Source organism: Hydractinia symbiolongicarpus, chromosome 1 (genome assembly GCF_029227915.1).
Source record: "Hydractinia symbiolongicarpus strain clone_291-10 chromosome 1, HSymV2.1, whole genome shotgun sequence".
Taxonomy (NCBI): domain Eukaryota; kingdom Metazoa; phylum Cnidaria; class Hydrozoa; order Anthoathecata; family Hydractiniidae; genus Hydractinia; species Hydractinia symbiolongicarpus.
Window position 1 is genome coordinate 20,129,993 of NC_079875.1, and position 13,122 is coordinate 20,143,114.

At 42.0% G+C, this 13,122-nt stretch overlaps 1 protein-coding gene across 1 annotated transcript; it reads right to left on the reverse strand.

The window, feature by feature from the left end:
• Positions 1-1,877: 1,877 nt before the first annotated feature.
• On the reverse strand, positions 1,878-3,120 carry LOC130662533 (uncharacterized). Its single transcript, XM_057461461.1, has 4 exons — positions 3,083-3,120; positions 2,845-2,983; positions 2,352-2,794; positions 1,878-2,277 (listed from the first exon to the last, which is right to left on the reverse strand). Exons 1-4 carry the CDS (start codon positions 3,118-3,120, stop codon positions 1,878-1,880), a joined length of 1,020 nt encoding a protein of 339 aa, XP_057317444.1.
• Positions 3,121-13,122: the final 10,002 nt, after the last annotated feature.

The following is a 13,122-nucleotide window of genomic DNA, read 5'->3' on the forward strand; positions in this document are numbered from 1 at the left end:
CGTCTATCTGGTATAGGGAAATTGAGGATATCACCTGTTGTTGTCAAGTCAGCTAAATCCGATAGCTTCAAGTCCTTATCCTTGATGACCTGATAGCAGATTGCGCAATAATTGTTCCTTTTAACCGCAACACTGTAGAGCCCTAGGCTTTGAATAATGGCCTCTAGATCCTCGTCGATCTCGCTTCTTGCAAATGTACCCCACGCTTTCCTGCCTGATGCTAACCTGTTTAAAAGGTCTTTATCAGTAGGATGCTCAAAGCCTTCATAGTATTCTCCATTTCGATACCTAAAATTTTCCAGGCAGGTAGGGCAATAACCAGTCACTGATCCTGACTTTATGCAGCATCGCAGTACAGGTACGCGGATATCATAATTGCTTGCAAATTGCTGTTTTTGTACATAGGCTTCCATCTATTAATATTTCGATAGCTTTTAACATACAGCTAAACTGGTCAATTGAGTAGGGGCTTTAAACCCCTGCCTTTGATGTGGTAATTTTTACTACTTACAAGAGTAGTAAAATTAGCGCCCGCTTACGACATATCAATGTCAAACATTCCCTTGAATAGATCCCGAGTATCATCGTCAGAAAACGTGAAGTGATTATGTAATAAATCTCAATGCCCAGGGTATCATCTCTGAATCGACACCAGGCATGCACTGTATTCGGATCGTCGCATTCCGGTTTCCTAGCGGTCATCTCGGGGTACATTGCTTTTAACGTGTTTATTCTTGCACTGAGTTTTCACTGTGGTCACTCGAGAATCTTCCAAGTCCTAGGGTGTTCCAATCTCACATACAAGCAAGCATGCTTGGACCTCTTCAGCTCAGCTTTGATCTCGCTCCAGTCGGGGATCAAATTCGTCTCATTATCTATGAGTTGCAGGGTCGGAGCGCTCGTGAGGAAACCAGAAGAACAAGACCTTCTTCTGTCTCCTCAGAGCTGTATATGACTGCGTTAAGAGCCACAAGCTGTGCCTGCGGTGCCTGCCGCTGATAGCCAATTCAAGTAACGGCTGCCAATTCAAGTAACGGCTGCCTTTTCTTGTCGAGATCTTCATTGGCTATGACGTCGTCGACGACAAACAACGTCTCCTCGCCCGCCAACATTGAGCACAATTTCGCTATCCATTCAAAAATATGGTCCCTAGGGTCTATAAGGAACACGTTATTATCTTTCCAGAGCGTTGCCCTCTCTAAATAGGTGGTATTCCACCGTATAGTAGGGCATAATATCACAATATTGTGATAGTGCTTTTTATACTCCTGCTCGAGGAGGTCCAGGACACGTTGCGTTTTCACACAGCTTGTAGGCCCCGTGAAAATTGCCGTATGCGGGTCTTTTACTACTTGTAGCATTTTATTAATAGTTCGAGTGAACCTTGGGGTATATCGCGGCACATGCTGAACAAATCAACACGCCGCCGTGATTTTTCACCAAAGACCCCCGACAGGCAGGGCAGAGCTTGTTGTTTCGAGTCTGGTATTCGATGGGTAGGGGAAGATATGTTATTTTTCCCTGTAGGCGCCGCAATACTTTGCGATACCTCTTAACAAGCAGTGCTTTTTCCTGGCTCCTGGGTGGTGCTCCGATGAGTTCAATGTACTAGGGTATGATGTTGTATGTAAGCAGAGTGTAAAGAAGCAGGAAATTCTCATCCTGTTGAAACCCTTGAATCTTCTTGTCAATCGTAATGGGGTCTACTTCGTGTTCAACGCTTTTAAGGTCGTCTTTGCATTTGGAACGCCGCTTCCGTTTCGCCTTGTCCAGGCAACCTATGCAACTTTTTGTTCGGCTATTGCCCCTGATCTTAAACTTGTCGGGGTTTAGGACGTGCTTGCACCCTTTACAACATTTGGCCTCCATTTATGTATTTACCTTGAGTGTTCGTGCAATACCCTGGCAACATCAGCAAGAGTCGGATACCTCCTGGTTTCTATATACTTAAACGGTATCCTGTGATCAATACGAACAAACTCGTAGTGTTCCCAGGTCATTCCGTCGCAAAACTGGGCTTCAATATGAGTCATGCAGATAGCTATGACCTCATTGTTTTCATGTAGAGGCCTAGGGCAATTATCACCACATTCCTTGCACTTGGATCTCACCCTTTGATGAGGGCACTTTGTACGCTCCTTTGAGGCCTTGTTGGCAGCGAGGCATTTAATGCATTGTCTTAATATTCGACCATTGCGTTTGATTTTGAACTGTTCCAATGGAAGAGATCTTGAGCATTTTGAACATGCCTTGCCCTCTTCCCTATTTCTATTTGCCCTAGGGACAAATAGAAATTTTATCGGACACTATTCCGTAATGTATCGATTGCCTTTTAACATGTTTTCACTCGCCCACATAGGTTGAGTGTTGGAAGAGTGCAGCCTTTCGCTACCTCATCAAGTGATTGGGCATCCCCATTTTCCCTATATTGAATTGGCACCTTGTGATCAATGTGCCACTCTCCATAATTGTCCCAGGTCATACCCTCGACAAACTGGGTCTCAATATGGGCCCGCAGCGTGGATATATCACACCCAAGGTACTCCTGGGAACTGAGCTCCTTGTTTCCCTTCAGGGCGTGGCGGGTTCGGCTGCTTACAACATGGGCGAGATGGCTACCTGGGTAACTATTGGGGCACTGGAATCTTAGTTTTTCATGCTTGCAAATCTGACCTCCCTTACAATCTCTGCAATAGGCTCTAACCTTTTCATGCTTGCAAATCTGACTTCCATTACAGTCCCTGCAGTGGTATCTTATCCTTTCATGTTTACAAATTTGACTTCCCTTACAGTCCTTGCAGCGGGATCTTATCCTTTCATGTTTACAAATTTGACTTCCCTTACAGTTCCTGCATTGATACATCCTCCTTTCATGAGGGCAAATCCGAACCTTTTCATGGGGTACCTATTACGTTCACGTGACGCCTTGCTAGCATCGAGGCATTTGATGCACATTTTTGTCCGTTGACCATTTCCCTTGATCCTAAAATTGTCCAAGGATAAAAAGTGTTTACAGTTAGAACACTTACATTTCTCTTCCATGTTGATTTCTATTTGTCTCTACAACAAATAGAAACTTTACCAAACGCTCATTTTGGAGGTATCTGTTATGTCGCACATGCTCTATTCGGCATAATACACCAAGAACTTTCTTGTATTGACTCTGACATATTTTAGTTAAGATTTACGTTATGTTAAGCAAGCACGTATCTTTTCTTCTCTCTGCAAACCCACGCAACATAACAATTGGCGACGAGAATTTTGTGAGGGAAGAAGGTGGCAAAGCTTATGCAAAATATACCCTTCGTGGAACCGTTTACAATCGATAAAGCAGCCACAACAAATTTAGACAAGGAATGACAATCATACTTAGAAGAATTTGAATTATTCATAACAGCATCTGGCGTGAGTGAACAAAAACAAAAAATCGCACTTCTGCTTCACCTTGGTGGTAGAGACTTACGAGAAGTCTACAAAACAGTAAAACAAGAAAACGACTCGTACAATGAAGTCAAAGAAAAATTAACGACGTATTTTATTCCGAAGAAAATATAACATACGAACGATTCGTATTTAAAAGTGCAACACAACAGGTAAGTGAGTCTTGCTCGTCGTACATAACAAGGCTTAAGACTCTCGCAGACACATGCTCATTCAATGAACAATCCGAAAACGAAATACGCGACCATTTTATTTTTACATGTTGATCAAAAAGTTTAAAGAAGAAATTACTTCAAGAAGAAAATCTTACGTTAGAAAAACTATTAGAAATTAGTCGGAATCTAGAAATATCGCAGAAACAAGCAGCCGAAATTGCTACAACAATGTCGTCGTCAAGTTCAACTGAAGACGAACAAGTGAACAAAGTTTATCGTAGTAACGAACATTATAAACCCCAGCAAAAACGACATGACGATCGAAATCGTAGTAACCATAGCAACAAGTATTGTTATAAATGTGGGGAACACTTTACACCGAATCATCAAAAGACGTGTTATGCTATTGGTAAGAAATGTTATAATTGTGGTAAATCGAATCATTTATCAGAAGTTTGCAGAAATAAATCAACCAAATATGATGGTAAAGATCGACGTATTCGAAAAGTCGAAGAAGAAACCGACAGTGATAATTCTGAAAATGACCTAGGTCAAGCATTTGCTGTTTTTTTTTCTGTCAATCATAATTATGAAGAAGCATCGATTGTGCTGAAAGTTAACGACGTAAATACAAATGTTATTATCGACAGTGGCGCGGTTATAAATATAATCGATAGAAATACTTTCAATAGAATTCAAAAGATCTTTAAACCTATTCAATAAAAACGTGCGAAAAAGAATATATTTCCGTATGGTGTACGAAAACCGCTGAAAATGCTTGGTTTCTTTCATCCAACAATGGAAAGTGAATTCACTATTGTTACCGCCCCTGTTTACGTAATCGATAAAGAATCAGCTGGTAATCTGATTGGATACTCAACAGCCAATGATTTAAAAGTTGCTTCAAATTAACAATGTCAGTAACGTATCAGCCAATCAGAAAATTAAAGACAACGCCTTCCAAAATATACCGAACGATTATCGAAAAATCTGCGAAAAATTCCAATGTTTATGTCATGGGAAAAGAAAATTTTTAAATTATAAATGTAAACTAAAAATCGACGAAAATGTCCGTCCTATCCAACAACGACTTCGACGTCAACCGTATCAACTTCGCAAATCTATCAAAGAAAAGCTCGAATCGATGGAAAAAGATGGTTTAATAAGCAAAGTCGATTCACCTCAAGAATGGTTAAGTAATATTGTCGTTACACCAAAATCAAATGGTGATATCCGAATATGTCTCGACGCTCGTGAGATCAACAAAGCTATCGTACGACAAAAATATCCAATTCCTACAGTTGATTCGCTTATCGACGAAATCGGAGATTCAAACGTGTTTAGTAAAATAGACTTACGTGAAGCGTATACTCAAATCGAGTTAGATGAAGAATCAAGTAAATTGTTTACAAGTTCAATCGTTTAATATATGGAATTAATGATGCCGGCGATATATTTCAACAATGTTTGCAATCGAAAATCAGTGATTTACATGGAGTCGAGTGCATCAGCGACGACATGATAGTCTACTCGAAAAAACATCCATAAACACAAAGAACTATTAAGTAAATTGTTTAAACGTTTGAAAGCTCATGCGTTTAAAGTAAATGGTAGTAAATGCTTAATTAGTAAAAGTACTATATCATTTTTTGGTATTATTTTATCATCAAGTGGTATCCGTCCAGACCCAGAAAAAGTCCAGTGCTTATCAAATGCAAATGCACCAACAAACGTAACTGAGTTAAAATCATTATTAGGACTCTGTACTTACATGAGCCGCTTTAATCAGAAATTTTCCGCGAAAACTACCCCTCTTCGCGAATTGGTAAAGAAAGATGTAAAATTTACATGGACAGATCGCCATGAACAGGCATTTCAAATGTTAAAATCTGAGCTAACTTCTATTACCGTTGTATCCTTTTTCGATCCCCGTAAACCGATAACCGGTAAACCGATATGGGTCGATGCTAGCAATTATGCTATTGGTGGTATTCTTTTACAACCGGATGACGAAGGACATCCAAAACCTGTCTGTTACACCTCTCGTGCATTTTTTCAAAGTGAACAAAAATATTCAGTTACTGAAAAAGAAAGTTTAGCCGTAGTCCACGCTGTTTCGAAATGGCATGTTTATTTATATCATGCAGAATTTACAGTTATAGTTGATCATAATCCGTTAAAGTTTATTTTAACATCACGTACTAGAGCTACGCCTCGAATCGAAAGATGGCAGATGAAACTTCAAAGTTACCGATTTGATATTATTTATAAACAAGGTGCGAAAAATATTGCTGATTACATTAGTAGAATACGTAACCATGCTCCAACTGGTGAAAACATTACAAATGAATATGCAAATTTTATTACAAATAATTCCGTACCACACTCTATGTCGTTAAATGAAATACGCACAGCCTCAGAAAATGATGACGAAATTCAAGAAATACGTAAAGCACTTACATCCGACAATTGGTCCTCGTTACAAAAATATGAAGTTTATAAATAAGAATTTTGTGAAGTTAATGGTATTATATTACGTAGAAATCGTTTATTTATTCCGGAATCATTAGTGCAGGAAATCATGGAAAAGCACATCGTTCATGTCTTGGTATAGTAAAATTAAAAAGTTTGCTACGTTGCAAAGTTTATTGGTACAACATAGACAGAGACATCGAAAATCTCATTCAATCATGTCCATCATGTCAAAAGATAGGGAGACACAACAAACCAACACCTGTACAAATGACCGAATTACCGACATCACCATGGTCACACATTGCAGCCGATTTTTATGGTAATTTACCGACAGGTGGTAAAATTCTAGTAATTACAGATTTATTTTCGAAGTTCCCGATTGTTGAAGTTATGAAATCTACGACGTTCAATATTGTATCTACTCGCCTTGATAATCTCTTTTCAATTTTTGGTTATCCCGAAATGATAAAAACGGATAATGGACCCCCTTGGGACAGTCATGAAATTGATCTATTTTTTAAATCACGTGGTATTGTACATGACAGTTCAATTCCTTATTGGCCCAGAAGCAACGGGCAAGCTGAGCGTTTTATGCCAAACTTGAGTAAATTAATCCGTCACTCATCCGACGCTGGTACCGACTGGAAAGATACCTTACGATCAATGCTCCTGAATTACAGAAACTGCGTTCATCCAGCAACTAACGAAAAACATTATTTTTCAATTCAATTCAATTATTTTTTTGTCGTGAAATCAACACAGGAATACCGACAATGAACAACAAAACGTCACCACAGTACGACACCGTCAAACGTCACCACGATACTTACACTCACAAAGCAAAACAAACCGCTGACAAACACTGCCGTCCTGCAATCCCAATCAAAGTTAACAGCCAAGTCTTCATAAGAAGGGGTGTAAGAAATAACAAATTCCAAACAACATATTTACCAGATATATACACAGTAGTTACAGTTAAAGTTAGTAAAGTACAGTTATAACAGTTAAAAATAACAGAACAAATATTATCAAACGCCATATTTCATTTGCAAAACTTGTTTATAACAAAGCAAATGCAACAGATCAGAAATCCGACACAGTCAACAACGATAATATAACACGAAAACAATATCCACTGCGATCTAAGAAACAGTAACATTAATCTAAAACGATGGGGAGATGTTATGTCGCACATGCTCTATTCGGCATAATACACCAAGAACTTTATTGTATTGACTCTGACATATTTTAGTTAAGATTTACGTTATGTTAAGCAAGCACGTCTCCTTTCTTCTCTCCGCAAACCCACGCAACATAACAGTATCAAGGATTTCTTATACCATCCCTGCTTGATCGCGTATTCGTCGAACAGGATCGCTGCCGTCATATAGCCGGTGAGCTTCAGGCCGTCCTGCAGATCCATCTTAGCCCCGGGCCTAGAAACTCCAGAGCCTTTTTTCCATCCATAACTATCAGGATCGTATACGATACCAGCCTGACGGACTCCCATAGGGAATCAATAACCATGGTTTCCTTGGGACTAATGTTGCTATCCATGTGAGCCTTGCTTGTTGCCATTTATTATAGCATTTTGAAAATCGCGATATTTGGCTGAGTTTTGCCCTGCTGAGGCTCTCTATTGTCGCTGGCTTCTTAGATTCGTTTTCACTTCTACCAAATTTGTACCAGACGCCTACTCCTATGGCAAGCACGGCCTGCGCCATACATGTAGACTGACTGTACGGAATTGGCCCCAGAAGAGGTTTTGACTGTAGGCTCTACAGTACCCTCTTGTTGTTTCATTTCCTTTCTTTTCTTCATCAGTGAAGCCAACGTGTGTCCCTGGGCCACACGCCCGGATGCTTTACTGGTTTTGTGATGACTCTTCTTGTTTCTTCTTCACTCATTTCTTATAAGCCCTGGTTCTCAATGATCTTCCTTAGTCTCCGCCTCCTCCTCTTTTTTCTTACCCATGTTCCGGGCCGTATGCCCTGCCACCAGAATCGGAGCTAGGCATCTACCAATGGTACAGTACACAAGGATACCAAGATCTGTCATAGAGTCTCGGATTATAGGGTCTTCCTCGATATCCTTTCGGAGCTCATCAACATTGTCAATATCAATGAAGTTCCCAATCAGGTTCGCGTATAGGCTGATCACGTGGGTGGTCAACGCTTTTGCTATTTTTTCACCCTTCTGAAGTTCTCGTTGTACGTACTCGGTATGGACCTTGTCGATTTCCTCCTCTGGGGCCTTGTTAACAAAGCCCTCGGTACATTTTTTGGCAAGAAATGTCCTTTGCCTTTGCGTAGGGCGTAGGACCTGACGTTTATTGGGCGGGGGCTCTACATGTTCATATTCTGCAGATGCTGTGTCGAATACTCGTGCGATATCAGACATTTTCTTTATTATACGTCGATATCGAAAAAAAACATAAGCGATCAAGGCATACGGTAGAACTATAGCGATTAGTAGGCATACTTTCATTTATTCCCGGGTAGGCACCAAGCGGTAATGGCCACGGGCAAGTGTTGTAATCTGGTCAGGCTTTACAAGCCTTTTATCATCTTCCCCGTTGAGTGCCAACTTCGATACCTCTTGCGTATATACCTGATGGTTCTTATTTTGAATCAACACCTGGCTTTTGTAGATATCAACGCCCTCCTCCAAGCATCGTCTATAGTCGTCAAAAGTGATAGACTTCTTCCTAACGCATCTCTTTACGCACTTCGCTTTGCGATCACCGCCCACTTTTGTGGGGCTCTTGTGGGAATAGAGTTTTGCCCTTAGGGTGATGAACTCGGTCATGATATTCCCACTTAGGTCGTCCTTCATCAAACTCAAGACCTTTTTGTTTTCCCCTATGTGGAGGGGCCTGTTATCATCAGGATTATAGGCAGTCGTATCGAAGCGTGTCTCGACATCCTGCGCAATGTCACGGGAAAAGTCCTCTGTTCGTATGTGGTACACAAAGCTGTCCGTATCCATGTAACAGAGCTGTAATTTGCTACCATATTTTGGCTGCATAAAATCGTAGTGGAACTCGTACATTACCATTTTTGACAGGTCCAGGATGGCCTGCCCTATATACACGGGCTTGTTCATTTTGACCTCGGTCTTGCCCATTTTAACATTTAGGAGGTGTTTACTGAACCGGCTTTCACTCTTGAATTTCGGCTTCATTACCAACTTCATATACTTCTCCTTGTTGGTAACCAACTGAATGTTGTGGTGGTTCCGGATATTCTCGATGGTCTTGCCAAACACCGAGAGGTTTATGAGCTTGTAGAAGTCTTTATCGAAATCGTTTTTTCCCAGCAGTTCTCAGTCTAGTGTTGTGATCAATGTACCCCCCTCAACCATGCCTTCTGGTTGAATTGAATGACTCTATGCACATTCTTCAGCTCAAGCCCATGTTTTAAGGCCTCGTGAAGGGCTCTGTAGTGCACCACGTACCTCCGCTTGTTTTCCAAATTTGGTACCAGTTTCTCGACCCGTAGGAACGGCAACTCATTTTGTTTGTCATGCAACCTCTCGGGGTAGTCTATATCTACCTCTAAGATATACCCATGTTTATTGTCTCTAACGAGCTTCTTCTCGATTCGCTTTTCTGTAAATACCTCGACGCTGGAGTTCCATTTGAAACCATCTGTTGGTAGGTCTTGACATATCGCCCATCCGTATAGGTTGTTCGCATTGAGGTACTGTAGGTAGGATGATTCAACCTCTGGATCGTACTGATCTCCCATGTACTTGTTGTTAGCCTTGGAATAACGGTGTACGGCCTGAGTTATACCTCCACGGATACTTTTTTCAAACATCAGGAGCATGTCGGGGTCTGTGAGGAGCTCTAGCCTAATACCGATAATAGCGGAGTAGAAATGGGCAAGATCAAGCTTGTAGTTTGTCAAGCACACTTCCCGAAACGTTTCAAACACATCGGCCAATAGCAGGACGCCCATGGTGAGATATATATCGTGATAGTCGCCCATTGTGACCACATCACCCTCTGGGGTAATGACATTCCATACCTGTTTTGCGTATTCATAGTCCTTGTCGCTGATACCCTTCATACTCAACTTGCCGTAGAATGCCTCCTTGGGAGGTAGCTGCAACTCTTCAAATCGTTGCCATCCGTCCATATACTCGTACGAGTACACGCCTTTTCGAAGCATCAGCCTGAAAGTATCATCCTTGTCGATGAATATGGCCATGGATGGTACGTTTGCATTTAGCTTCTCCTTGTCTAATTGCTTCGTGGTATTCGAGTCGCAATTTTTACACCAAAACTTTGCCATGTATTCGGCTTCTATGCTCCGGAATTCTAGACAGTTATCTGCACACTGATGACATTTCCTACCGGCGGCGTTTGTTCCGATTAAGTTGCTTGCCAACTTATCTAATGAGGATGACATGAATCTACAGCTATCTGAGCCGAATCTCTATGGTCTTATACGTCTCGCCATCACCATATCCCATGCCTGCAAGGGGTACCTTGATTTTAACGTTGAGGCTGATGTACTTTTCAGTATTCTCAGCGATGCATCCACTGTCCTGGGTGTCATATTTTTCACCCAGTTCCCGGATGAAGAGATGTGCATCATACCCCGAGAGATTGTGGAATATCACGGGTATATGACTAGTATTTGAGGTTACAGCTATACAGCTCTGTATAGTGGCAATGGTCTCGAACCTTGCGGTTATTCTCGGAGTCGTCAAACGGCTTTAGGCAGATGTGGCAGTGTGTGGCCTCGTTATATTCCCTCCCTAGGACCTCTGTCAGTTCAAGCATGGGTTGCTGCGGGTAGGTATAGTATAGCCGTTTGACCTCGTCTTATTCCAGATGGTTAACGAACTTCGTCACACAGTCCTCACCCCTGTATACTGTTAGTGGATCTGGCACGTCTCCATAGGCAAAGGTACTATAAGTGCACCAGCCAGACGGTACATGCTTACTCAGCTTTTTCGTCTTCGTACCCCTAGCATCCTCTACTGGTATCAATAAAATTTAAAAATCGGCATATATAGCAAATGGTACCTTGAATTGCATATGACCATCCATATAGTATAACCATTTTTCAGACTCGTTTGGCATCGTGATTTTAACAGCCACATGGTCCTTGCAGTAGCCGTAGTGCTTGTCCCTTGATTCAACTGTAGGAAAGGCCTGTAGGCAGTTCAGGCAGAAGTGCATCGCATTCCTATTTTTCGAGGTCTTATTGCCTAAGAGCAAACATCCTATCCAGCACGTCGTCTACGTTGCTACCCTGGGAGATTGACGTCATGTTACTGTTAAAGGCTTTCTTCACCTCAATGTATTCATCGTTAGCCTCCTCCGAATTTGGTGGCGTTTTCTTTTTCCACATGATCCATAGGAACAGCTGTACCTTCGCTGATCCCATATCTTCTACCTGCTCCTCAACCAATGTTTTGACGTTAGTCCACACCATCCCTATATACCCGTCTACGTCGGCTCCCTCCTATACCCGGAATTTGGAAACTTCGAAGTGTATAGTCTTGCTCCGGCTGATCATATAGTTTTTGGATATCCTCGAGGTAGTCTTCCTCGGCCTCTTTTTCCACCTCATCATGAAGCGTAGGTCTCGCGATGATGTTATTCGCACTTTTATAGAGATCCATCACCCTACGCTTGAAGGTAGCATAGATTCTCTTGACCCCCTCTTTTATAGGTTTGGGGACAGCATCAACTAACCAGTTGTACCATACTCGCATTTTGGTTTTCACGATCGAACGATTTTTCTACATTTCGTGTCTCTCAAAAATGTCCATGGCCTCTCGTGTTGGTACTATAGTCACGGGCTTGGCTGGCTTTCGTTGTCCAGCCCTTCTGGATGGCCTCCGTGGTATGTCCTCCAATAAAGAAATCAATTCAGCCTTGCGTAGCCTGTAATACCCGGTTAAGCCACGACCTTTTGCAATATCTCGTAATTGTTTCACGGTGTATGTATTCATTTCTTTATTGAATAGATTTTTGTCAGAGTATTTCATCTTACTCGACTAACGCAGTTGTTCACCTCTTTACTGCGCATGCGTTGATTGACGGCTTCATTCATCATTCCCCCTACTAGATGCGCTAGAACTTTTTACTCATTTTTGTATGATTTGATGTGCGTAGTATACTAGGGAATTGCGCTAGAAATTTTTGACTCATTTTGTATGATATTTGATGACGTCACTGGACTGCTTGGCTCAGCACTGATTATTAGGGAATTTACATGGCTAAGCTATGCATGGTACTGGATTGGTTGTGGTTGGCCGGGGGATGTGCGCGATGTGCGTGCGCGAGATGCGCGACTGCGCCAGAAGGAACATTTCTCTATCTCTGACGGTGCTTTAAGGCCATCAGGCCAAAGAAAACATCTTGGCACGTCGTAGTCCATTAAGACTGGCAGAACTAGACCAATGGTAACCTGCACAGGCACCTGGAATCAAATGATTTACGTGTAAGGCCTTCAATATTCGGCAAAACTCTATTTTACAGCATTTAGAGACCTGTGCACGTAGTTTACGGAGTTCTAAGGCCATGATGGCAACGAAAACGACTTTGGACGTCGTAGTTGATTGAAAGTGGAAGGACTAGACCGATGGTAAGCGGCGCAGGCACGTGGAACCTGGCGTTTTACGTGTAGGGCCTTCATTAGGCCGCAAAAGGGCATACTACGGCCTTCAGACGCCTGTGCACGTAGTTGACGGTGTTCTAATACCATCGCGCAAAGGAAAACGACTTGGCACGTCATAGTTCATTAAGACTGGAAGGAATAGACCAATGGTAACTTGTCTGGGCGCCTGGAACCACGTACTTTATGTGTAAGGCCTTAATTAAGCGGCAAAGGACCATATTAAAGCATTTTGAGGCCTGTGCACGTAGTTGACGGTGTTCTAAGACCATCATGGCAAGGAAAGCCCCTTGGGACGTCGTAGTCCATTGGGAGTGGAAGGATTAGATAGGGATAGGGAAATGTATGTTTTAGCAAAGTCGCTTGCGCGTACAGCGGTAACGTCACAAGAAATCCAGCACAATTCCCTATTA